The 23,896-nt window shown below is 51.7% G+C and overlaps 7 protein-coding genes across 7 annotated transcripts; 4 read left to right on the top strand and 3 right to left on the bottom strand.

Moving 5' to 3' along the window:
- Positions 1-1,151: 1,151 nt before the first annotated feature.
- Positions 1,152-4,394, bottom strand: HD553DRAFT_271427 (kinase-like domain-containing protein; the record flags this gene model as incomplete). Its single annotated transcript, XM_046177712.1, has 7 exons — positions 1,152-1,256; positions 1,335-1,629; positions 1,697-2,741; positions 2,811-3,104; positions 3,174-3,476; positions 3,541-3,904; positions 4,020-4,394. 7 exons carry the CDS (start codon positions 4,392-4,394, stop codon positions 1,152-1,154), a joined length of 2,781 nt encoding a protein of 926 aa, XP_046037044.1.
- Positions 4,395-5,242: 848 nt separating this feature from the next.
- HD553DRAFT_310058 (6-O-methylguanine DNA methyltransferase) lies at positions 5,243-6,249 on the top strand. Its single transcript, XM_046179786.1, has 3 exons — positions 5,243-5,569; positions 5,642-5,696; positions 5,831-6,249. The coding sequence occupies exons 1-3, from the start codon at positions 5,412-5,414 to the stop codon at positions 6,023-6,025; spliced, it is 408 nt and encodes a 135-aa protein (XP_046037045.1). The 5' UTR covers positions 5,243-5,411; the 3' UTR covers positions 6,026-6,249.
- A 22-nt stretch (positions 6,250-6,271) lies between these two features.
- On the top strand, positions 6,272-7,416 carry HD553DRAFT_310060 (Prefoldin subunit-domain-containing protein). Its single transcript, XM_046179787.1, has 4 exons — positions 6,272-6,492; positions 6,600-6,702; positions 6,785-6,891; positions 6,975-7,416. Exons 1-4 carry the CDS (start codon positions 6,418-6,420, stop codon positions 7,143-7,145), a joined length of 456 nt encoding a protein of 151 aa, XP_046037046.1. The 5' UTR covers positions 6,272-6,417; the 3' UTR covers positions 7,146-7,416.
- A 393-nt stretch (positions 7,417-7,809) lies between these two features.
- On the top strand, positions 7,810-10,506 carry HD553DRAFT_310061 (uncharacterized protein). The gene is made up of 4 exons (XM_046179788.1): positions 7,810-8,312; positions 8,381-9,727; positions 9,802-10,011; positions 10,077-10,506. The coding sequence occupies exons 1-4, from the start codon at positions 8,213-8,215 to the stop codon at positions 10,271-10,273; spliced, it is 1,854 nt and encodes a 617-aa protein (XP_046037047.1). The 5' UTR covers positions 7,810-8,212; the 3' UTR covers positions 10,274-10,506.
- Positions 10,507-10,634: 128 nt separating this feature from the next.
- Positions 10,635-13,497, top strand: HD553DRAFT_222653 (uncharacterized protein). Its single transcript, XM_046177247.1, has 3 exons — positions 10,635-10,973; positions 11,054-11,116; positions 11,181-13,497. The coding sequence occupies exons 1-3, from the start codon at positions 10,884-10,886 to the stop codon at positions 13,416-13,418; spliced, it is 2,391 nt and encodes a 796-aa protein (XP_046037048.1). The 5' UTR covers positions 10,635-10,883; the 3' UTR covers positions 13,419-13,497.
- HD553DRAFT_222656 (AhpC/TSA antioxidant enzyme-domain-containing protein) lies at positions 13,498-15,865 on the bottom strand. The gene is made up of 6 exons (XM_046177248.1): positions 14,547-15,865; positions 14,411-14,486; positions 14,240-14,348; positions 14,086-14,175; positions 13,905-14,022; positions 13,498-13,839 (listed from the first exon to the last, which is right to left on the bottom strand). The coding sequence occupies exons 1-6, from the start codon at positions 15,697-15,699 to the stop codon at positions 13,577-13,579; spliced, it is 1,809 nt and encodes a 602-aa protein (XP_046037049.1). The 5' UTR covers positions 15,700-15,865; the 3' UTR covers positions 13,498-13,576.
- A 4,858-nt stretch (positions 15,866-20,723) lies between these two features.
- HD553DRAFT_323558 (uncharacterized protein) lies at positions 20,724-23,582 on the bottom strand (the record flags this gene model as incomplete). The annotated part of the gene is made up of 9 exons (XM_046181405.1): positions 20,724-20,785; positions 20,821-20,981; positions 21,264-21,376; positions 21,646-21,744; positions 21,814-21,957; positions 22,019-22,534; positions 22,899-23,105; positions 23,195-23,326; positions 23,565-23,582. 9 exons carry the CDS (start codon positions 23,580-23,582, stop codon positions 20,724-20,726), a joined length of 1,452 nt encoding a protein of 483 aa, XP_046037050.1.
- Positions 23,583-23,896: the final 314 nt, after the last annotated feature.

A 23,896-nucleotide genomic window follows, 5' to 3' on the forward strand; every position in this document is an offset into this window, starting at 1 on the left:
CAAACACCACATCTTGCAGCTCGAACCTTTCGCATCTTGCATCTTGTCAATAATCTCGAGTATTTCGGATCGAAAGGTCGCAAACCTGATGGTTCCGAGAAGTGGCTGAGTTCTTAAATTTGCGCTAGTGAGCTTAATCTCTCACTACCCGATCTTGATAAATTGTTTCTGCCAGCAAGTCCAGACCCGATCAAAACGATCAGGCGCGGGGCGGGGAGACACGGCGCACAGCGAAACTCGCTACCTGTAATCGAACGTGACCTCCACTTTGCTGCTAGCTGTTGGCCTATGCCGCCGGGTCTTGGCGTGCAGCGCGGGTTGGGTGACATTCTCGTTCCCCGGCGAGTCGCGAGTGGTACGAGCGGTCCATCCGCGATCGAAGTGTATCGCAACGCTACTCGCCAGAGGCCAGGTAACGTCTCACGTCTCAATCAATCCCTCTCAATTCTCAGAAGCAAGCCATCATCCCCGGTATTCTCGCAGCTCATCGATTGGACAAGAGAGAACTTTCTGCGCCAAAATTGGGGCGTTCGAACCCCTATTCCTTCTTTCATTTCGCTTTCGCTTTCACTTGCGAAACGACATTCCAGAATTCCAAGGTGGATCGAAGATCGAAGTACGGCTCTGCATTCTTCGTGGCAAGGGCACGCAGAACGCGCAGAGGATGAAAGAGGGGATCTCGGTAGATCGGGGATTCGCGGATCCGCGACGGCGTTTGCCGGTCTGTGCGCTGTGCTTTTCTTTCCCTCTCGGCTGTCGCGCGCTTGGACGGCTACGGGCCCGGGTCGAGAGGCGTGGCCACATCGAGGGAAGCTGCTCTAGGCATGCTAGGCACGAGGGTGAGTCCCAGGTTCTGAACACGGAAAGCAGCCGATAGCTTGCTTTGTTTTTTCCGAAACATCGCTGGGTATCGCCGGGAAAGTCTTGCTTCGCTGCGAGCGAGTTCGAGGGCGTGAGGTAGCCCGTGAACGATGTGATGTATCATCCCCCTACAATTCGTGTAAAAAGAGTTGTTTGTACAGAACGAACGCGACACTGACCATGATCTTCACGACCGAAATCCTGGTCCACATGCATAACATCTACCTGGCCACTTAAACGCCCAGCGCTTCCCCTGCTGAAGATCCCGCCAGCTGAGCATAGAACTTAGCTCATAGGCGCATCTCGACCAAGATCCGCTTCGCCAGCATCTGGTATTGCCAGCCGTCTCCACCGATTCGACGGAATTGTATTCCGTTGAGGCCTAGCCAGGTGACCTGCATCGATGTGGAGGTTACGATTCAACAGCTCATTCGCTTTACGGCAACTATCGCTCTTGCCAAGGACCAACTCACCTTGACGATGCTAATCTCGAACCGGACAAGCAAGGCGCTCCCGGCAGACCCATTCTCTCCAAACGCCCAGGCGTCGAACCCTTCCTCGCCCGCTGATGCTATTGAAGGTCGTTTCGGACCACCCCCAGTCTGCCCACTGCCTTCGACAGGCTGTACCGATGACAAGTCAATCGAAGGCGCATGAACGCATTCGAAGCCGGTCTTGTTCGGGCGATAGTGGATGCCGATCCGGTCGAGCACGGTCCGGATCTCTCGTTGTGCTGTGGCGACGTTTTTGGATGTAGTCGTTGCAACGCTAACAGCACGAGTTTTAAGTATCAGTACGCATGCTTGATTCGCTTGGCCTTCTGTCAGACACCCACCTGAAAAGACCCTTGAGGTATACGGGCTTGGCATCGATTTTGGTCGGGGTCTGATTGACACGGGGTTCCATCTGGTCCGACCGTGATGGACGAACCGGTGCAGCGTCCGAGATGATACCCTCGGCCGACGAGTCGACGAGATGCGTCCTCGGATCGATGGTCGCGCGTTCTGGGCGAGTTGAAGTCAAGGCCGTCTCGAACGAGTCGGTAGGGAGGCTTTCCGGCTCCTGAATCAAGCGCTGGTCGCCGATTGAGAGATCCTGCGTATCCCTGACTAGGTCCTCATCTATCGCATGATCCATCTTGACGTTTTGAGAAGCGCTCGACACCATTCGGGAGGTATGCACTTCGGTAGGACTGCCCAGCCCACCGTTCATCGAGTAGCTTCGACGGTGACTCGAGCCGGACACGCTGCTCGGAACCTGAGGTGACGACACCTGATCGAGTCGGCTCCGATCAAAGTCTTCTTCTGGATGTTGCATAACACCTGCCGCCCGAAGCTCGTTGACGCGGTCTGCTCGCTGATTCAGGCTTTCACCGCGATTTCGGGGTAATGGCTGCGATTCAAATCCACCCGAGACGCCCGAGGGCGGTACAGCTCGGACAGAATCCGACCCTCGAGCTGGCGCATGCGACGTTTCCGGAATCGACAGACGAGGTAATGGCATACCGTAAGCCGGTGCCCTGGCGTTCGGAGCACCTGGCGCACCGTTGGGTAATGAGCCGGGCGATTGTGCTAGTGAAAGCTCGGACGAGGCGAATAGGCCTGGTCCGTAGACCCGTTCCCTCTCTATCTTTTCCCGTACCAAGTAGTAGATCGAGATCAAGGGATGGAATCCACGGGTCGGATCGAGGTATTCCTGATCGTCCCCGAGCGTACGACCAGGTCCGGTCAGCCGATCCGACCGTGCGTCGTCCTTGTTATTTGACGCCGTCGAGTTGTTTTTGAACAAGCCCTTTTTGTAAAAGTCGAAACCGGAGAACCGTCTCGTCGGCGTAGATTTGCCCTTGGTAGGTGAAGCAAGGCCGGCAGGCGGAGACATGGCTGACGAACCGCCTGAAGACCCATTGTCATCCCGGTTCCTCCCCTCGGCATCCCATTCCCGTCCCTTACGTTGCGTACTCCGTCTCGTCTCCCACTCGCCATGCACCCTCCGGTAGGTATCGCTCGTCAACAGCTCGGTCATCCGTTGACGGATGTTGTCCTCGCTCCCAAACTCGAAACCGGCCATCCCGCGCAAGACCTCGGGGTCAAGTTCTTCCGATCGCAGCGGTTCGCGCGGTACGAGGTACGAGTCTGTAGGCGTCTCGAACCCCTTGTTTAGCCAGGGCGAGGCGATGACCTCGGCCAAGGTCGCTCGATTCGCCGGGTCGGTCACTAGCATCCGGCAAAGCAGGTCTTTGCATTCTGTCAACAGCGTACATCAATAGGTCCGGGTCAGCTTGTTTCATCAATATGGCTTCACGTACGACCCACCTGCAGACAACCACGCCGGATAATCGACCAACCCTCGCTTGATCTTGGCATGCAGAGCCGGCATGCTCTGATCGTCAAAGGGTACTTTACCGCAGACGAGCACGTATAGCACGATCCCAAAACTCCAGATATCGACCTCGGGTCCGGTATACACCCTGGCGTTCAAGAGCTCGGGCGCGGCAAAGTAGAGCGATCCGCAAAACGTCGAGAGGTGGTCGTAAGGAGAGTAGAGGTTGCTCAATCCAAAGTCGATGATCTTGATGTTGCCAGTCTTTGAAATCAGGATGTTCTCGATCTTCAAATCTGCGCGTTTGGAGCACAGCGGTCAGTGATGTACGGCAGATAGCGTGAGCTTCGTTCGACCCACCTCGATGGACGATCGAATTCCGATGACAATAATTCAACGCGCTAGCGATCTGTCTGGCAAACTTCCTCGCCGCCCGTTCTCTCAGCCTCCCATGACTGATGATATAGTCCAACATCTGACCGCCGTCGATAAACTCGAAGACCATGTAATAATGGTTCGCGTGCACGATCATCTCCCTCATGCCGCAGATATAAGGGTGGTGCAGTAAGAGCGAGATCGAGGCTTCCCGGATCGTCCTCGTTTCTTTACTAGCATCTCGGACGGCAGCGGCTTTTTCTGGTTCGAGGCCGGCTGCTAGGGGTTCTCCGCTGGTGGGTTTAGGTGCAGGCGGTGTCGACCACCGAGGGATGATCTTGACCGCGCACTATGACAAACAACGAAAGCACGAACGTGCAACCAAACGTTTCAAATCGACATCAGCTGTCAGACCTCCTTTCGCCATCTACCTCAAGCCAAGCGATCCCTCATGTCAGACCTACCTTTTCCCCCGTATAGACGTTGGTCGCCGTCTTGACTTTCCCCATACTCCCAGCTCCGATCGTCTTGCCCAATTGCCAATCTCCGACCTGTCTCGCGTTCTTTACTCGGACGTTCGGGTCGCTCCCCGTCCGCGTTCGAGGAGGTCCACCGGAAGCCCCGTTGACGTTTGGATCGACCTCTTCCGCCCGGACCCTATCGACAGGCTTGTTATAATCCGTTTGAGTTCGATCAGACTCGGGATGCCGAGGTGCGTAACCCTGCGGAGGAGGTGGTGCTGGAGGTGCAGTGGAGAGGTCCGTAGGGGGACGTATTCGGTGAGAGTGAGGTTTGAGCGAGTTGGATCGCTGGACCGAAGCTCCTGGAATCGGATCCATGGTATGCGGTGGAGCGTGTGATGATCTTGCTCTGCGACATCAGCGATATTGTCAGCAGCCTTGAATTCTTGCGAATGAGCGATAACGTCGACATGCTACTCACGGCTGTCCCCGATTATTCACTACCTGTTCATACTCGTTGCTCGTCCCCAACATGCCCTATATTGCACCACCGGCCACACTGGATCAGCTTCTCACAGCCATCTGCAGATGGTGCTTCTGCAATACTCACACCACTGCCCCCATTCATCTCGAAATCCCCAGGTCGATCCATCCTGCCAGGTTCAGACGTCCACGATGCGGCCTCGATGGCCATTTTGTTCTATCTTCTGAGTCCCCAGTTCAGGCCTACTGTAAAGACCGAATAATGGAATAGACGGCTTCCTATTTGTATCAAGGGGTGGTGGTGCTAAGTGATGGATATGCGTGAACACAGCGGCGCTACCCAAAGATAGGACTCGTACGGATCGGGTTTGTCGAGTGCCGACGGGAGTTGTTGGCGACCAGGGATACCGTTGTTCCAACGCGAGCTCGACGTTCTAGCAGTATAGAGATGGGAGATGTCGATAGGATCGATCTTGGGTTGCAGGATAATGATGGCAGCATAGATAGGCCAGGACGAGGGCTCGAGGGGGTCAAACCTTGCACTTCGTAAGTTGGTCGCCCGGGGCCGTTGTGTGTGTGCCCGCCCAGCTTACTCGGCGCCCACACTCTCCTCACGCGAAGGGCAGCAGCGACCACCTTCCGGGGGTAGACGACGAGTCCCGGGTCAATCGATAATCTACCTATTCAACCTCGCTCATCTGACATCACTCCAGTCTCGCTCTTAGCTATCAGCATCCTATGCTCTCCGGGATCTAGGGTTAAGGCTACCGTCTGTCATACATAGTCTCTGATCTCTGCGTCATAATTATATAATTAACAGCCCATTTGCCGCTGCGACCAACACCTTCGACGTCATTCGACTCGACCTGGGATGATCTCGATTCCACCTTCCGAGTAGGTCCTCAATCCGCCATGTCCGGACAAAGAACAAACGAAGCCGAGGAACATGGTGGAAACAACATGGCCGTGTTCACTTCGAGGGTGTACGAGATAACGCACTCGATACCGTACGGCAAGGTCACTACGTACAAGCACATAGCGGTCATGAGCGGTTTCCCGAACCATTCGAGGTGAGCCTCTTCGGGTCGGTTCTATACAGAAGAGTTTCATTACAGGCTGAGGATAGTGAATTACCGCTCTAGACACGTTGGAAATGCAATGCGAGACCTTCCTCCCAATTCTACCGTTCCTTGGCAGGTGAGCTGCCCGTTTTGTTCAGTCACCGTCGAAATCAATCCGCTGACATCCAGCTTGTACTTGATCGTCCCTAATTCTGCTCACCAACCCATGCATCATCTATGATTCATATAACCTGTCTATTATCGTCGTAGCGAGTGATCAGCTCTGCGGGTTTCATCTCGCCTCGAGGCGACGACGGACTGAGCGTACAACGACAGAGAGAAGCGTTGATCGCCGAGGGCGTCGAGGTGATGACGGTCGCAGGTGGAGGAGCTTCCATCAACGCCCATGGTGGAGGAAAGGAAAAGGTGGATCTGAAGCGTTATGGGTGGTTTCCCGAGGCATGAGGGATCGAACGGTAGCAATGTAGTACCTCGATTGTGTAGATCGGGGCAAGGCGCGACCTCGAATCCCTCGCGGCTATACCGTCTATCAGATCCCACCTATACGAATCTTCCACGGACTACACAATATCACCTTGACGATTGTACACCAGATATACCAGATTACCCTGATTTTCTGACGCGGTCAGGCGTTCTGAACATGGTGAGTTAACGTTACAGTGCTCGGATCGCTCCTTTGTCGCTTTGCATCCGCGTCATCCCGAGCGTCCCGATGTCAAGACCGAGGTTCGCGATGTTCATGATCATGCAAGATCGAGTGACACTGCCCACTTCCACCGAGATCGTAATTCGTAACCTCTCTACGCATCCACAAGACCATTGGAGTAGTGTATATCATGGCCGAAAAGCAAATATCTCTCGGAGACCTCAACTCTGCACAGCTGCAAGAGGTCAAGCGACAGTTGGAAGAGGTGAGGAAACGAATTCACTTTATGCTAAAGTGCGGGTGGCCTTTCTCTAACAAAACTCACGCTCTGCATCATCTTTTTCTCTATGTAACTTCTTCCACCCTTGACAGGAGATTGAACACTTGTCGACCTCGTTCGGATCCCTCCGGTCGGCACAGGCCAAGTACCGATCATGCGCAAACGATGTCCAGGAGATGAAGCCTAGTACCAAAGGTGAGTACCGGCGGGGCTGTCTTATTCGTCTTAAACTTAGCCCATCATGACTGATCGATCCTTGAACTGCTCTCATCGATAGGCAAATCGATGCTCGTACCGCTGACGTCGTCACTTTACGTACCGGGAAGGATCACGGATCCGGAACATGTGGTGGTAGACATCGGGACGGGGTACTATGTGAAAAAGGTAAGTCCTCACATAGACTATTCTCATTAGTCCCTTCTTTCATGCTTAACCCTCCTGCTGCTATGTTGACCCCTCACGGACAGACTCGACAAGAAGCCATCTCGCTCTACACCTCGAAAGTCAAGTTCGTTCAAGAAAACCTCGACAAGCTCCAAGCGACGATCGAGCGGAAACAGGACAACTTGCAGAGTTGCGTGGGGATCTTGCAGATGAAGATGCAAGAGGAGAGGCAGCAGGGCGGGGTCTCGGCGTAAGATTGGGCAGACGACAAAGGAATGGATGGCAGGATGATCTCGATGTGCGGAACAACGATCGATACTGCACATTGTACCGGAGGCAAGCCGGATTGCTCTTGGGGAAGCATCTGCAATCCGTGCCAGCATCGAGTAGAAGGGGAAAAGACCTTTTTGAGTGCCCGCTGTTGGCGATTTTGTAACGATCCGATTACGACCTAATGAATAGAGCAAGGGTTTATCCCATATTGCAAGCGGATTAACATGCATTTTGAATGTCCGTCCTTCGTGATGTCTCGCTTGGAAGCTTTTGCTTCGAGTGATTGCTTCCGGCCGCGATAGGAATATTCGAAAGCGGGATCGTCTGATCAAGGTCTCTAGGTCGAACAAGAGTCAAGCAATCCTGGCCTCTGCGCCTCTGAACGGTCGTTGGTTGTCCATGAGGAGTCGCCGGGATCGTCAATCGATCTGTTGATCCTTGCCCTTTCCTTACGGAATTATCGTTCTGATGGTCGATTCTGCTGTGCTGTGCTGTATTCGGTCCGAGGGCCCCCGCATTTGGCTTGAGCGAGTGATGGCGTCGCGTGGGATTCTCTCTCTCTGGGCGCGCGCTGCCTCTGTTCGATCAAAACAACAAGGAGGGAGTGTCCGTCGTGCTCTTCCTCCTCCCTTTCACTCCTCCTGCCCTTGTGCCCCTTGACCACCCCCTTGGTAGCTGGTCGTGCGTCAGATCAGACTCTCAGCCCTTGTTCGACCTCAGGCCTTTGACATCCTTTCAACCCGTCACTCCCTACTATCATACTATCATCAACCTTTCGTTCCTTCGACTCGACCCTCGACCACCACAACGACAATCACGCTCTTTTCCTTTCCTCTTTCGTCGTCAGGACCCCGTCCAACTCGTCCCTAGTATTTTCGGCACCGCCAACCTCTTTGACCTAGCTTCAGACCCTCCACGATCAACATCTCTACAGTCGGCGATACCTTCTTTCATAACACATCAAATACGTCGATATACCTCTATCAGTAGACCCTCATCATCTATCTTACTGTCAACAGCAACACCGAATCATCCCCTCATCTCGAACATGACGCTCGAAGGTCTGAACAAATTCAGGTTGGGATACGCTGCAGCAGATCACACCGGCAAGAGGAACACTCCTCGACGCGAGATCAACAAGCGTACCAGTAAGAGCCTCGTCCCATCAATCACCTCGAACTCGCAAACTGAACTAATGCCCGAACTCGTCTGTCAGCTTGTACGCCCGCCCAGATCTACCAATCGCCCAAGGCCAACGATGTCGTTCAAGCCAGCGACGAGGTGACGGCGAAATGGGACAGCTCGTGCTTTGATACCGAGTTTGTCGACATCTACCTGTACAGCTACGCGTCCCTGGACCAGAGCACGTCGAGCGGGATCGCGCAAGTGTTCAAAAAGGCCGCCAATAGCGGAGGGAGCTACAATCTAGGCAAACTCGAGCCGTCCTGGTGGAATAATACCGCCGACGCGAACCTCAACCTGGGGATCGTCGAGGCGGATACCCCTCAGTTCATGCTCACTCCGGGTCCCATCTTTTCCATTCATGCCACTCCGGAACAACTCGCCACCGCGACTTCTAAAGCTGCTGCGGTGACCCAGACCAAGACCGCCGCCGATGGTTCCATCACTACGACCACGGATTCGGACGGTCTCTATCAGACGGCCAAACTCGAAAAGCCTCCCGGTCTTTCCAAGGGGGCCATCGCCGCTGCCATCGTCGTCCCTATCGTCGTCGTCGGGTTCTTTGTCGGACTGTACATCAAGTTTGCCAGGATGAAGGAGAGGGAGAAGCGAAAGAGGTGGTCCGAGCACGTCGATCGACGAATGTCGACCATTTCTGGCGATTGGAGTCGAGCTGGTGGAAGTGCCGCTGGTGGACCGGGTGGCGTGCGGTCGAGCATGATCAGCAATGGTACCCGTGCGACCTCGGTCTACTTTAGCAACGGTGATGCCAGGGGGTCCATCTATTCGGTCGCCAACGAGAACAACATGGCCGGCGCCGGAGCTGGTGGCGGCAAACGCATCCCCCGGGTCGGTGTCAACGGGAATCCCTCTTCCGAGATGCGTCAGAGTCAACTGCGTCAATCCATCTTCAACGCGTCTCAGAGCGACGTCCGACAATCCCGAATCTCGTTTGCCGACGACGTCCGCAAATCCCGGGTCTCGTTCAGCGACGCCGGTTTGAGGCCGACCAAGTCGAACATGTCGGGTTCCACCACCAACAACAACGGCGCGGGTCCACGACGGGCCATCTCCCAGATCGATGGCGAACGTCATTCGATCGACAATTCGAGATTGGTCTCGGCCCGAATTTCGCGCAAACTCGACGACGACAGGGACTTTGCCGTCTCGCCTACCCAGGCCGCTGGACCTTCGAATATCCCTGCTGTGCCTGCGTTGCCAGAAAAGAAGGCCGGGATCTTTAGCGCACTGAGCAGTGCGGTCGGCTTGAAGGACAAGAAGGCTACGTCTGCGTACGGGGATGACAATCGGAGGGATATCGAACAGTATGACGCCACTCGTCGAAGCGAGGAGGCCGTCAGGAACATGGAGGACAAGATGTGTAAGTGCAATGTGCGTTTTGGGCGTAATATAGGTCGTGGTTGCTGAGTCCATAACAATTATTCGTACAAACAGTCCGTCGATCTCAGATGGATTCGCAATACTCGACCCAGGGTCAAGACGCAAATGGTCGTCACTATAACAACCGTCACGAGGGAGACGATAATTCGATGGAGGACCTCGCCGTCGAGAGCGATCCCGTGGTACCCAGTTCCTCACTCGGTGCACCGACGTCGACGGTCCGTGCTACTAGCCCTATGGGGATGGCCATGGCACCTAACGGCAGTGAGTTTCGACAAAGAAGCATCGTCTTGTATCCTCGGCTCAAACTTCGAATCCCATCGTTACAGTGAACCCTGATCAACTGCTAGCGGCCTATGCTGCTGCGCGTGTGAAGTCCTCGACCGAGGCTGCCGAAGCGGCTGGTTCGAGCGGTGCATCGCCTTCTCACCTTCAAGCCCCCGAGGACAACACGACTAGACAGAGTGTTCTCAGCGACGCTTCAGCTTACTCTAATGCTGGACCGACGGACAGTGCTCGAAGGTAAACGGACGTCTTGCGAGTTCTGTTGTGCTTTTTATTTCCTCGTGTTTTACTGTTGTTAGTTGTTCAATGTCTCTTCTCATCGCTAGTCGTCTGGGATAACTCTTTTCCTCTGAAAGTGACTGTGTCATAATGTAACTCGGCTCGAATCTCTCCACCTCTAGATCTCTAGTATCCTAGTATGCGTATGCCTGTTACCCTGACCGTCTGTGCGTTTATCAATCTATCGATCCGAGACTCTCCGGCTGCGAATACGCATCATGGACTCGGCGCGCGAGGCCGGGTGTCGGAAGACCTCGAACATGTTTCTGAAGGTCGAATGCAGTCTTGAAGGTCTCAATCTGCTGCAGCAACCCGCCGTCTGGTCCTCGTCGACCTCAGAACCTGCGAACATACCGGTGACGTTCATATAGGATAAAGGCAGAAGCCCCTGAACTCCTCCAGGACAAGCACATCGCAGGATCGCTGCGTACAGAATTGACATACATGTCTGTGGCCCGTAATTAAGCCTAGCTTAGAATCGGCAGGAGCTTGCGCAACATTAAGGATAGCTCGGAAGGACTGAACGAGCACTACGCCGTATGAGCTTGAAAAGACGGTGAAAGTTCGACACGATGTCGTTCTGTTTCCCGTCATGGTCGACCGCGTTCTCACCGGCGTTTCACGAAGATGCCAAAACGATGCTGGAAGGGGCTCTGAACAAGGTGTGTAGCCATGTCGCCTGACGGATCGCTCGGACAAAATAGGCTGACGTACAATTACATCGGTCTATTTGCCATCATAGGGAAGTAAACCTCCAGTGATTCAAGGGCGAATAGAAGTGGTGGAGTTGAGCATGGGCAAGACCGTAAGTATGAGCTCGTAATCGGGCGGCAAGAATCCAATCTCATGTGCGATCGTCCGAACATCAGCCTCCTACCCTGACATTGTTGGAGATCGGAGACTTGTCTACGGACCGGTTTCGTGGCATCTTTCGACTCGGCTATCAAGGAGACGCTTGGATAGAAGTGCGATGCAGAGTTCAAGCGAACCCGCTTTCGCATAATCCGCATCTCGACTCGAGTTCCACATTACCGATGTCTACGCCGTTACTGGCATCGCAACCGCTACTAGTACCAATGACATTGCGGCTATCATCCTTGAACCTTCGGGCTATTCTGATACTGGTCGTATCCAAATCCAAGGGCATCACATTGGTCTTCAAGAACGACCCACTGCAGAACGTCGACGTATCTTCGACGTTCGATTCGATCGAGGTTATTCGAGGGTACCTGCAGCAGGAAATAGAGGGTCAATTGAAGGAACTCTTTCGGGAGGATCTTCCCGGTATCATCCACCGACTCAGTCAGAAATGGTTCGGCGGAGCAGGCATGTCAGGCAAGGTGGAAATGCCATACCGTCACGAAACCGTTAAAATCGACCCAAGCGACCCTCATACTCCGTTACCGAGAGGAGATCTGCGTACTGGAGAACCCAACCAAAGACATGACTACTTTGAAGCCGGGGAGGGCAACGAATCGTTGGCGCCAGACGACTCTATCTCCGTTTCCCCCTCACGCAGACTCCGAACGTCCCAAATCAAAAGGCGTGTGCCGTCAACCTCCTCGGCACATGAATCGCCGACGTCCTACACGACATTCCCCGAGATTGAGAATTATGATCCCACGTACGGACTCCGACCGGAGGGAGTGCCATCACATTCAGGATACGGAGCTTTCGGACGACTGTGGGACACACCGCATAACCGCAAGAATAGGGGTCTAAATAGCCTGATGAGCCTGGCGGAAGAGATCACCTTCATGGAGGCCGATGAGGCAGATCCCGATGACATCGACATCGACCTTGACGACGATGAATCGGACCTGGTCGATAGCGACGACGGAGCTCGCAGCGTCAATGCGGTAGACGCAAGTCCATCTCTGCGAGCAGCGATGGGAACCAGAGGTCGTGCAGGAGGGAGATCGCTTGTGCAGAGGGGAACTGGATCGTCTGTCGGGATAGCTGCAATAAGAGGCGGCATCATGACTGGCGATGAAGATGGCTGGCCCCGATCCATAACGGGTGCTCTGCCGGCTACTCGTCCGCGCATATATCACGTACAAAGCCAGATCAGAGCTCCCTCGGATGCAGGCATCCAAAGACCTTTTCTCGCAACACCAAGCAGTCCCTCGGGGACCACAAAAGCCATCACGAACGGACAAGTGGGCCGCGCTTCAAGCGTCCGCTCCTCTGCCGGCGGGTCGTCAGTTGGTTTGGGGATGGCAAGATCGATTCTGAATGGTCAGGGCGGCAATACGTCGAGACGGATGTGGCCAGACCGCATGATGCCCCCTCAGTTTCGGACTATGTCAGCTTCACCATCAGCTCATTCGGCAACGCCAAGGCCTGATCTTGCGCGCTCGCATAGTCGCTCGGAGAGCGTACCCGCGCCCATGAGCTTTGCTCGACCAACGCGGGGACAGTCGGCGATGCAGAACGTCGTATCCAGATCGAGCGCTGCTTCTACGCTTGGTAATCAGCCAATGGATCGCTTGAACCCTTTATCACGACAACGACCCATGTCAATGCAAGCTTATCCCGCGCATCCGATTGTAACTCCGCCAAAAAACAGGCGATCTTCCGGTCCTCATCAGGCTTCACTATCGGGTTCGCCGCCAGGAGCCAACTCCATTGGCGCCATGAATGCGGCGCGATACAACAATATCGTACTACCTCTTAACGACTCGGTCTCCCAGCTGGCCTCCCTCTCCCATTCGAACCATACACTCAGTCCGTACGCCAGGAGTCATGAACACATCGCGGTACGCAGTGCCCCTTACCTCTCAAGGGCCAACTCCCTTATCGGGACACATCCCGCTAGTTCTGCCGGCTTGAGCATGACTCAAGCTGCTCTTGGGCAGAGCAGTGTGCCCAATTCGACTTTTGACAACAACAAAGTCAAGGCGAGACGGAGGAGAATGTTTCGTCTAGGCCACAACACCGAAGCAGAAGATTCCTCCGCGATCTACACTCAGGCAGACGAAACGCGTTCCTCGAGTATCAGTCCGGACGGTGTATCGGGTCCACCCGATCAACGCGAAAAGGCAATCCGGCGTAGACCCCCAATAGAAGCCCGCCAGTCGTATGGATTTCCTTCAGACCGTGATTAGGCCGGGTTGGATGTTTACACTTGTCATGATAGAAGTTGTATTATCGCGCATTATAATTGACCTCACTTCTCTGCTGGGGTCCTGTATCTCAGCTGCTTACACCTGAAATCGCCATTTGGCGATCCATCTATGTCGGGTACCGGTACATGATCTATCATCTATTCCTCCTGTGATTCTGTAGGCACACTGAGTCGCCTTAGCTGCTCTTGCTGTATCGGCGTCAAATGTTGACGCCTCGCAGCTCTGCTTTGTCGAATGCGCTCAATCTCCTCGACTCGTCCTTCCCTCCATTCTTCTTCTTCCCGCTGTAGCTGCGCGATCTCTGCTAGCTCTTCCTCTGCAAAGCGTTTGATTGCTTGTTCGTTCTTGGTTGGCTTGTCGCAACCAGCAATTTTCAGCACGTCGAAAGCCTCCATATGGTCTATCGAGATTGATATCGCCGTCAGACAGTGTACATTGTGCATCACGAGATCTGGATTGACTGACTGCTAGTATTCGTCATTCGATGGGCGAAATGACATTGAAGTCCCGGCCCGACGACAAACTCGCCTCCCAGCTGCGTCAGCTTGCCTGGATTCCCCAGAGGCATATCAACGAAAGCTTTCTATAGCGATAAACAGGTCTGTCAATATACGGATTCTACTGTGATCATCCCACCTAAACTGACCTTCAGTCCGTGAACGAGCTGTAAAGGGGCGCTTCTCTGGTTGTATGCGGCTCGATCCTTGCTGGGCCCGAAGTCATTGTTCAGCAGTACCTGGACATGTACAGAAATAAGGTCAAATCCAACATATATAGCTTGACATGTCGAATCGACCTACCATTCCCATTTTCTCATACAAGACTCGCTGTTCGTCCACATATACCGGATATTTGAGCTGGAATAATTCTCTATATCTCTTGATGATTCTCCATGTTCCATTGGATATCCTGCAATCGTCTAGCGATCAGGAATGCTGCCAAGGTAGGGCGATATTTAGACTGGAACCCACACTATGACATTAATGCCAGCAGCATTGATGGCTTCGGGATCGAGTTGCGATAAAGACGCAAAGGTAAAGTCTTGACCTGCAAAATCGATCAGTGAGCAAAGTACCAGGCCGAACGAACGGAAGCGACAGCGCTCACATTGACCACACCAGAAATGTCTGATATAAAAGACTACGGTCTTCCTGCCAGGATCGTTCCATTCTTCGCCACCACACTGTTTCCGCGATTGTGAACCGAGGGATTCGGCAATCGAGCTGTAGCGAGAAAGGCCGCTGCGTGATGACGATCGGCTTGGTGGGACTCTGCCTAGAGGTGCCTGCGCCTCTGGCGAAGAGTCGAAGAATTCGCCAAAGCGTCTCTTCCGACCGAGCTCATCGGTAACATAGCAATGGCTCGCCTCCCATAGCTTGATTGGGTCGACCAGTCCGTCGACCGAAAAGTCTTGCTTCACCTTTTTTGGCTTGTAAGTCTTCCAGGCAGCATCGGTACTCCTCGAGGTTGGCAAAGGAGCAGGTCCACCGGGAACACCGGTTGTGGAGCGGGATAGGGGTATAGGAGGCAGTGTCTTGGATTCCGCACGCTCTAGTCTTTGGGTAACTTGTCCCTGCTGAAAAGCGCCTTGTATTCCGAGTCCTGTAGGAAAGGGTATAGTGCTGCTCGAAGCCACAGGCTGGCTGATCCTCATTTCCTGCACGAGTGACTCGGATATTCCAGGGGTGGATAATGTAGGGCTCGGTCGAGCAGAACGAACATAATGGTTCTTCTGTTGAACCTTGCTGCCAGCGAGAGCAGAGTCGCGGAGCTCTGTGCGTTGACTTTCCGTCTGCACAGAGGAAGTCCTCGCGCTGATCGCTGGACGAGAGCGTGCCCCGCTAGTGACCGCCATAGTATTTTTTCCTTCGAAAAAGAGAGGTTGGTCTACAGGCAGAAAATAATGTTGATCCGGGACTTTAGGCGACGAAGCCGGGGAGAATTGGGATGTGTCGGCGGGTGTCCTGGGGGTGGTGAGAATCATGCTCGAGTCGCTATCGGTAGCTGAAGCAGACGACAGGCCGGCATCGTGTATCGGACGGCCCAGGACGACGTCGACAGGCTCTTCGGGTGACCACTCTTGCTGGGACCATAGAGGACTGGGCTTTCGCCTGATAGAGTTCACTGCAGGTCTTTCTTCCTTCTGATTGGTCCTACGAGAGCCAAGTGGTACTGGGTTTGGCTTCTCGACTTGTTCTGGTGAAGAATCTACGGGAGAGAGAGGTAGTTGAAGCGTAGAGTTGGTGCGAATCGAGTACATGCTGATAAACGGAGGCTGTCACTGGAGGAAGCGTGTATGATCGATTGAAGCTGAAGTCGATCTGTCAAAGATTGTAACACTTAATCTGTTGTTGCTATGAAGGGATCCGGTCGCTGAAACACGAAAAGTACACATGGAGAGGTGAAGAGGTTCATCGAGGTTGGTCGATAGCGATAGTTCAATGGGCCAGCTACAGGGCGCGAAGGACGGTATGAGGGCAAAAGAAAGAAAGGAGAAGGCGACGGCGATTGCGCATTCGGAGGCAATCGGTGGAGTCATTTTTGGGTCGGCGGAAGCGAGAGGGGGATCGACGATCAGTCAGGCACGTGAACCGGACGGCAAGCGACATCCACGCGAGATGGTGGATGAGCCCCGAGACACTTCGGTGACTGTGAGATGGGTCGACTTCTGAATATTGAATATCCAGGATCATGCGCACAAGGCGCACTGGTGCGGTAGACGTACGAGCGTAGCAGCTCAGTAGCATGTGGTCATTCGTGAGATCGGACGATTCGCGACGGGCAGGATGCAGGCAAAATCGAGTGCAGAAGGAATGACGATGCTTGACGTCCACCTTGAACAGCAGAGTCACCTGTTTTACCATATCAGGACTCTCACGATGCAATGAACTCAGTTGGATTGATGAATAGATTGTGGACTGTAACAACTGAGGGATTGGACATTGCATTCTGCAAAAAACTGCATATCTTGCATTGCTCTAATGGTTACGGGTGTCACCTGTTGGGACTTACATTGACATGAGGGACATGAGGAAGCAGGTTGTTGGTGTAAAGCGGAAACAAATGCTGCTAAATTGTCGTTAATAGCAACTAAATCAATCAAAATTGGTTACTAGACTTACCCAGGCAGTAGTGACAAAATGTAAATAGTGTTAATCTTGTCTTGTTGTGAAGATGAATCAATGTTGCTTGCATAAAAGTAAAGTAGTACATGAGAGGGGAAAGAGAGATAGATCCAAATGGCCTTGTATATATGCTATTCTGCTGAGCATGTGTGTTAAGGGTGAGCCCTGCTATGCCCTTGGTCGCTCCTCTACGCGGGACTTGTACTAGGTTCTAAGCCTACGGATTGTATAACGGATGGAGAACTATCTAATACAGTGGTATGGATAGGTCTCCATCGAAGTTCGCCGTCTATATACTCCGGTATGTTATTGTCGGAGCGACGCGACCAGCCATCCCGGCGGTCAGCCCTGTCGATCACGTCCGTCGATCACGTCCGTCGATCGTGTCCGTAGAACATGCCCGGTCCGTTCTCCCTGATAGCCTTCGATGAGGCAGTCGATCTCTAACAATGTGCCCCTAGTGGACTTGCAGCTAGAGTAGTTGCACAATTGCCGCTCTGAATGCATTGTGAGATTGTGCAACAATTATCACAACTTATGGCCAGAATCACAAGTTTGCAACTACAGTCACGCATCTGCATCTGCAGACACACTGTGCAACCTCAGACACATCATTGCGTCTACAGACACATAATTCTGTCTACAGACACATGTTCTTGTACATACTATTTCCTCAGACCATACATATATATATATATTTAAGATTCCCCAGAAAGAGGAATGGGAAATCCTTTCGCTCTTCTGGAAGGACTCAGACCTCTTATCACTAGATCCATTCTCATTAGCTTTACCTGTCACTTCATCCCTTTCATTTCATCCTGTTCCACCTTCACCTCTTCAACATCAACAAAGACTAGCTACCCTTGTTGCACAACAATCAAAGGACATCAAGATTTACCAAATGTGGTATTGTTGAGACAACTGCGACATCAACATATGATCAGAATTGCATATTTGTGACTACAGACACACTTATGTGACCAGACACACACTTATGCGACTGATGTTGTATATTGGTGTTTTCATTTGTGACTGGAGTTATGAATGTGTGTCTGGAGATACAAATACATGACAGGAGACATAAGTTCACTGGAGAAACATGCTCTTCAGAATAATACATATGACAGACCATTTGGGTCTGCATTCTCTTTCCCCTCTCATGTACTACTTCACTTTTATGCAAGCAATCAGATGCATAGTCATTCACACAAGAGATAGCAACAGTCAATATTATCAAAGGAACAGCTACACCATCAGCTCAAGCTGATATCACAATCAGCATCACCATAATGTCAAAGCATGCCAATCTTCAACACATCTCCATGAAGACTTTGCATCCATCTCCCTTTGCAAAATCTCTGCCTTGGCCTTTTGCCACACCTTCTTGGCTCAATGCATTTGTTTGTAGATTGTCTTGTAATCCACCTTGGCAACATCTTTGAGGGACAGGAAGGGGTTGACGATCTCTCTACTCACACAATGAAAACAGGGTTCAGAGTGAACGCAAGTGGCCAATGACTAGCTGGTTTTGCCGTCGGAACGTAGCACCGGCATCTCACTCCTTCTAAGGCGGACATATATGCCGTTGGTGGTCAGTTGCTAGAGATGGGCCGGCGCCTTGATCCAGGTTCTTGCATGATGACTCTAAGCGAGGTCCATTCCTGTAGATGCCTTACCTTTCTGATTTATGAAAAGCAAAGGAAACACATTTAGATGTGGTCAACAAATAAGATTTGATCATCGTATACTCAAGCCGGGCCGCATTCCTTTTACTCCTCCTCAGGCAGTTAGGCACTGTGGCATGTTGCATGCTTTGATACTACCATGGTCAAATTCTTCACTATCTGGTTGGACCCCACCCAGACACATGGGGTCCCAGCTGTAGTAGAAGCAGTGATAGGCCACCCTTCCACGGTATTCCGGCTTGAGTAGGTCCGCCGCTGCTTTGAGCCCAGGAATCTGATCCTGAGAACAACAATGACCCGGGCCGTCCATTCTTGTATACAGACACAACAGCAGTTCCAACCTTCTGAAATCTTTAGATAAATATCCTTGGGACAAGCCATAACTTTGCGTTGTTTCATGTTTCCAATGAGGATATCAATCAACAAGGTGTTGATGTCATGCAATTCCTCTCCCTTGACGCTCTTGATCCGTTGACCAGAACCCCACTTCCTCTCGAGCTTGTGACACTCTGCGGTCATCCGTTTCACATAGGCCAGGTCACATTGGGGACAAATGATTGCTTTCAATTTGGCAATGTGTTATAGTATCCACGGTACGCGTAAACGGAACAACCGTTCGGAGGGTTTTTCAGAGAACCCCGTCGGGGTCGTTGTACGGAGTATATCTAGAACACCCCCTATGTGTTTACTGCAATGTAGTACCAGTTGTACTACATCCATTATTACATTCATTACCTTACCCTTACCTTCTAGTCCCGTGTGATACTATTCCAGGCTTGCCTGCAAGCCTAATACAATGCTAACCGGAACTTGATGTACAATGCAATGTCTGTGATGCACAGTGAGAGCAATCAGCATGGAGACGAGATGTCGAAAAGGCGGTTGTACGAGATCATTGGCGAGGTCGACGGCGGTTGTACGAGATCATCAGCGAGGTCAACGGCGAGTGTGCGAGATCATCGGCGAGGTCGACGTTGAGGATGCGAGGTCGACGTCGAGGGTGCGAGGTCGTAGGCGAGGGTACGAGGTCGTAGGCGAGGGTATGAGGTCGTCGGCGAGGGTACGAGGTCAAGGGTGCGAGATGTGGCCATACTCGGAAACGTTTGTGACTCACCTAACAAGCTGATTACTCAGATTCCCGTACTCAATATGGTGTCTTCCAAGAGCCCTGGGTTCTCCTGTGAACAGCCCACAATGTTTGTGACCAGAGACCTCGTGACCATGGCGGGCCCGCATCTCCGCAAGCAATAGATGGGTCTCCATAGTTCTGTCAAACCCGCTCCCTAATCCAGCACCAGCAACCATTGATGCTCCTCCACCTCCCGTTCGACACCTGTCGGCTTCCCGTCTCTCTTCTGCTTGCCGCCTCCCATCTGCCTTTACTGCTTGCCTCCTATCTGCCTCTTCTTCTCATTACGTATCAGCCTCCTTGGCTGCGTGTAAACGGCAAGCCTCCGCAGCATTGTTGAGTCTGGCGGATCGACGGCTTCTTCCTGCTGCGCAGGACATGGCGATTGGCCCGGTATCGTGATCATGGTTGTAATTCTAGTGATACTTAGGATGGCAGGTCGAGTTGGGTTGACAGGAGACAAGCAAGGTCGATGAAGCAGGAAGAGAAGACCAAGTCATGCATCTGATCGACAGTTCGCCTGGAAATCAGAAGCAAGAGGTCTCCCAACTCTCGACTTGTCACAGCAGGTCTCAACCTGATGCCTCAATGGATCGCAACCCAATGCCGGCAAGTCTTGCCCTGGTGCCGTACCAGGTCGCAACCTGTGCCGGCAGGTCGTGCCCTGGTGGCATAGCAAGTCTTGACCGGTGCCGTAACGGGTTGGAACCTGTGCTGTAATTGGTTATGTCCTGTGCCGTAATCTTGGCGTCAACCTGTTCGACTTCAAATACAAGCCCCTAAGAGAAATGTATTGAACAAGTGGATGACTTGAGGGACCCTGTAAAGGACCCTGTATATTGTTGTGAAGTAACAACTAGATCCACTAAGGTTGGTTATTTGATGTCCCTAGGCAATAGTAATGGTGTGTTACTAGTGCTGATCTTGTCTTGTTCTGAAGATGAATCAATGTTGCTTGCATAAAGGTAAAGTAGTACATGAGAGGGGAAAGAGAAATCAGACCCAAATGGCCTGCTATATATACTTTTCTGGGAAGGGACAAATGGTGGCAAAAGGCTGCAGTTTGCGATTTGCGGTTTGCGGTTTGCAAGTTGTCAATTGCAAATTGCCCTTTTGCTTCCTGCTGTCTACTTTGTGGTTGAGATTGCTTCCATGTGCTGATGTCCAATCATCACATGCCTATTTCCAACATATATGTCGATACTCAGTGGTCAAGGTCGTCTATTTCATATTATGTCCCAAGGCTGAATTTGCTGATGTGTTGAGCATCTGGATCCCAACTCTCCTCTATTGCAATGGCCTTATTGTCTTGGAATTTTCTGCCTCAACGTCAGTATCCAATTCTTCAGCTTGTTTGCCAAAAGGTCTGCTTGGTCGCGCCTTGCTTTGAATGTTTTTGGCAGTGTTCTATTCGTTAAGAAGCACAATGGCAGAGCACTAACCAGTAGAAGGCATGATCTCATGCATGACAATGGCTGATCTAAAGGTTACCATGTCTCCCTGTTGATACTCAATACAGTAGGTTTTGTTCACAATGTGTAGAACTAGGTCACCACCTGAAAGCAAGCCTCTCACAACAACATTTGCAAACCAGTTTTTAATACTGTCCAATAAAGGAAACACAAGATTCACCTTTGAACCGTCCCAATTTTGTCATGACAACAAAGCCCAGCGGCTTGTCTCCAGCCTTTACATGGACCCTGACCTGCAAGCCGTGCAAGACAGCCATTCCAAGGTAACTTGTCTCACCAAAGATATGTAAGCCTGCCTACCATTCTTGTACTTTCTGAATGATAGCTTGGGGTTTTGACCAGTTACTTGACACCGACCTGCAGTCTTGATAAGCCAAGACTTGCAGAACTTGAGAGAAGTAAAATTCACTCACAAAGAGAAGAAAATCGGTGGCTGATTGCTGAAAGCCCCAACGGGATTCAACGGAATGACTAATTGCTGGATGACCAGAGCATACTGAACAAACATGTTCCAAGAGACACTGTTCTGTGTGCGAAAAGTGGTTGTCAATACAAGATCTGCCTTCATGGCAGACAGAAAAGGCTTATGTTGTCGTACTTGAGGAATATAATAGCACAAATGAAAGACTTCATGTCAATCCAACCCCCCTTGTAGCTTGTCATCTCAAAGTATTTGTGGTGGCAAGAGCCATCTGGGGCTGGTTCTGGTAGAGGTTGAGTTGTCACCTTGCCTCTGTTTGGACAACGAAGTCAGGTCAGGTTTTGACGAAAGAACGTGCAGAGATCTGTACTTACAATGACCTGTTTGTGTACCCAAGTTTCTTTGAGGTTTTCAAGTGATTCCAAAATGTCGCAAATGTTGCTGACGTGCCCAGACCTCTTGTCAACAAGGATCTTGTCATCAGAGGTAGTGATGAGCAGACCACCTCAAATTTGCTCAAGTCCCGAGTGATCAGGTTGAACCTCTGGATCTCTTGGACCTGGCGTCTTGACGTGCTCATTGATCTGAGCAAGGGTGTATAGCAATTCAATATGGATATAGGATTTTTGAACCGTATATTTGGTGCCATCCTCCTTGTACAATGCTTGGTCTCCGATCTTGATGCTCTGACACACTACAACAGAGATATCAGTGTGGTGTCATGTTATGACTGCAATATGGACATACCTCGTCATCTCCCGTGCTTGCCGTTGCCGTCGCCTTGGTCGCCTTGGCGTCCTTGCTTCGGTTCAAGAGTCGCTTGCTGACTCGAGTTGCAGTCGGCTTGCGTTTCCTTGACCACATTGAGTGCTTGTCGTTCAAGGGCTCCCGCCTTGATTCCGGAGGTTCCACCTCTTCCTTCTTAGATCGCAGCAGCGAGTCCCCGACGTTGTCGTTCGCACGCTTGCCCCCGTCATTTGCTGTTGGCAAACGCTCGCCTTCTTGCCTTGTCGGCCGTAGGGGACTTTTCTCCTTTGCCGTCCGTTTGTCGTATGCCGTCTGCTTGTCCGCCCCTCCTGTCCTTTCCCTCGTCGCTTCCCTCGTCGGTTGCAGCAAGCTTTCGGGCTTGCGCTCGCTTGTGATTTCACCCAGAATCTGGTTCAGTTCTGACAGAGTAGGTCTTTCCAGGTTCTTTCTCTTGGGAGCCTTTACTTTAGTTGCAGAGAGACCAGCATGCAATGTATCCTTGCAATGAATCAGATCCTGTGGATGCATGTGTCAGTATTATTGTGTTTATCCATGATGCAGCCAATAGACATACCTCAAGAGAACAGTTCACTGACTCCTTGACAAACTCTTCTAGCTTTGCAAGGATATGGTGGGGACTTTCTCAAAGCTACATGCCAGTTTTGGCCCTGTCTCCCCGCCATCCTCCCTTCCTGTCTCCCCGCCATCCTCCCTTCCTGCAAACTCTGTCTGGTTTCATTCCTCCCTGGTTCTTGTTCAGCTGCTTCTACAGAGGATATCTGATCTTCTTCAGATAGCTTATGATGATGTGTTTGTATTTAAGAGCCCAGGTGTATAGCTCATGAAGAAGATGGCTCATTCTGGCTCTCTCCCTGTTGACCTCCCGGAGAATGTCTAGGGTCTTTCTGTGATCCTTGTTTATGACGGCTTGATAGGCTTGAAGTGCTTCAACGTGTGTTTCTAGTAACATGACGGCGGTAGTAACAATGGACAAGAGTATGTGACATGTGCCAGAGTACATTATTGGTTCGACAACGATTGACCACTCTTCATTGTCGATTGCTGTCAAGATGATTGTAGTTGATCGCTGACAACAAGGTCGATCGGACGAGCGGAAGAATTGTTTGCGTCGACCTCCCAACCTCGCATAAAAGGGGGATGGGTGGGGATGCTTACTATTCTCGACCTCGATTCTTGTACTTTGTTAACCAGGGCCTTCCTGTGGTCCTTCTCCTTCTGTATCACAATTTGATAGACCGCAAAGATATCGACATGGTGAGGGTCTAGCATGGCAGCAGCAATGGATGTCTACAAAAGTATGGACAGATCAAGTGGAATGAACACTTGAAGAGGATCAAGAGGATCAATTGAACTTGTTGAGAGCACTTGTTGATGACGGTTGTTCAGACAAGCCTGAGAGTCATCAGCATCGACATAGCATCGAAGGGAACTTAGCCATAAGTGCTGTAGACTACTGTGAAACAACTCAGGATGACATGCCTAGCGTTTCCCTAGTTGGTGCAGTAGTATGGTTTATGGTCCTCACAAAGAAAAATAAAGCCATTGTGACAGGGGCTTCTCTCACTTGATCTGTTCATTGTTGCAATCAGTTGCAGACACATGTCACGATCTTGCCTTAAGTTTTAATGCTGCTCAGTGATGAGCCAGCTGTAGAGAGTGGGAGGTAGGCTGGACAGGGCACACAAATTGTTAAGCCACAACAATTGCTGCCAAGGTGGACCACAAGTGGTGGTTCCATGCCATGCAATATGCTTGCACCCTTATCAACATGGGCAAGCAGTACCAAGGGAGATCTCTGGAGGAGATCATGTGGAAGCACAAGCCACGGTATGGCCAGCTTCACCGCTTTGGAACAGA

This window comes from Filobasidium floriforme (assembly GCF_021052385.1).
Source record: "Filobasidium floriforme strain CBS 6241 chromosome Unknown HD553scaffold_9, whole genome shotgun sequence".
NCBI lineage: Eukaryota > Fungi > Basidiomycota > Tremellomycetes > Filobasidiales > Filobasidiaceae > Filobasidium > Filobasidium floriforme.

Bases quoted from the DNA above. Each gene is read 5' to 3' on its own strand.
- HD553DRAFT_310061 (XM_046179788.1), top strand. From the start codon at position 8,213: ATGACGCTCGAAGGTCTGAACAAATTCAGGTTGGGATACGCTGCAGCA. The intron at 8,313-8,380 runs GTAAGAGCCTCG...CTCGTCTGTCAG, and splicing joins CGAGATCAACAAGCGTACCA to CTTGTACGCCCGCCCAGATC. The intron at 9,728-9,801 runs GTAAGTGCAATG...TCGTACAAACAG, and splicing joins GAACATGGAGGACAAGATGT to TCCGTCGATCTCAGATGGAT.
- HD553DRAFT_310058 (XM_046179786.1), top strand. From the start codon at position 5,412: ATGTCCGGACAAAGAACAAACGAAGCCGAGGAACATGGTGGAAACAAC. The intron at 5,570-5,641 runs GTGAGCCTCTTC...TTACCGCTCTAG, and splicing joins GGTTTCCCGAACCATTCGAG to ACACGTTGGAAATGCAATGC. The intron at 5,697-5,830 runs GTGAGCTGCCCG...TTATCGTCGTAG, and splicing joins ATTCTACCGTTCCTTGGCAG to CGAGTGATCAGCTCTGCGGG.
- HD553DRAFT_222653 (XM_046177247.1), top strand. From the start codon at position 10,884: ATGTCGTTCTGTTTCCCGTCATGGTCGACCGCGTTCTCACCGGCGTTT. The intron at 10,974-11,053 runs GTGTGTAGCCAT...TTGCCATCATAG, and splicing joins TGGAAGGGGCTCTGAACAAG to GGAAGTAAACCTCCAGTGAT. The intron at 11,117-11,180 runs GTAAGTATGAGC...TCCGAACATCAG, and splicing joins AGTTGAGCATGGGCAAGACC to CCTCCTACCCTGACATTGTT.
- HD553DRAFT_222656 (XM_046177248.1), bottom strand. From the start codon at position 15,699: ATGTACTCGATTCGCACCAACTCTACGCTTCAACTACCTCTCTCTCCC. The intron at 14,487-14,546 runs GTGAGCGCTGTC...TCGATTTTGCAG, and splicing joins ACATTTCTGGTGTGGTCAAT to GTCAAGACTTTACCTTTGCG. The intron at 14,023-14,085 runs GTCAGTTTAGGT...TTATCGCTATAG, and splicing joins AGCTCGTTCACGGACTGAAG to AAAGCTTTCGTTGATATGCC.
- HD553DRAFT_310060 (XM_046179787.1), top strand. From the start codon at position 6,418: ATGGCCGAAAAGCAAATATCTCTCGGAGACCTCAACTCTGCACAGCTG. The intron at 6,703-6,784 runs GTGAGTACCGGC...TCTCATCGATAG, and splicing joins GATGAAGCCTAGTACCAAAG to GCAAATCGATGCTCGTACCG. The intron at 6,892-6,974 runs GTAAGTCCTCAC...CCTCACGGACAG, and splicing joins CGGGGTACTATGTGAAAAAG to ACTCGACAAGAAGCCATCTC.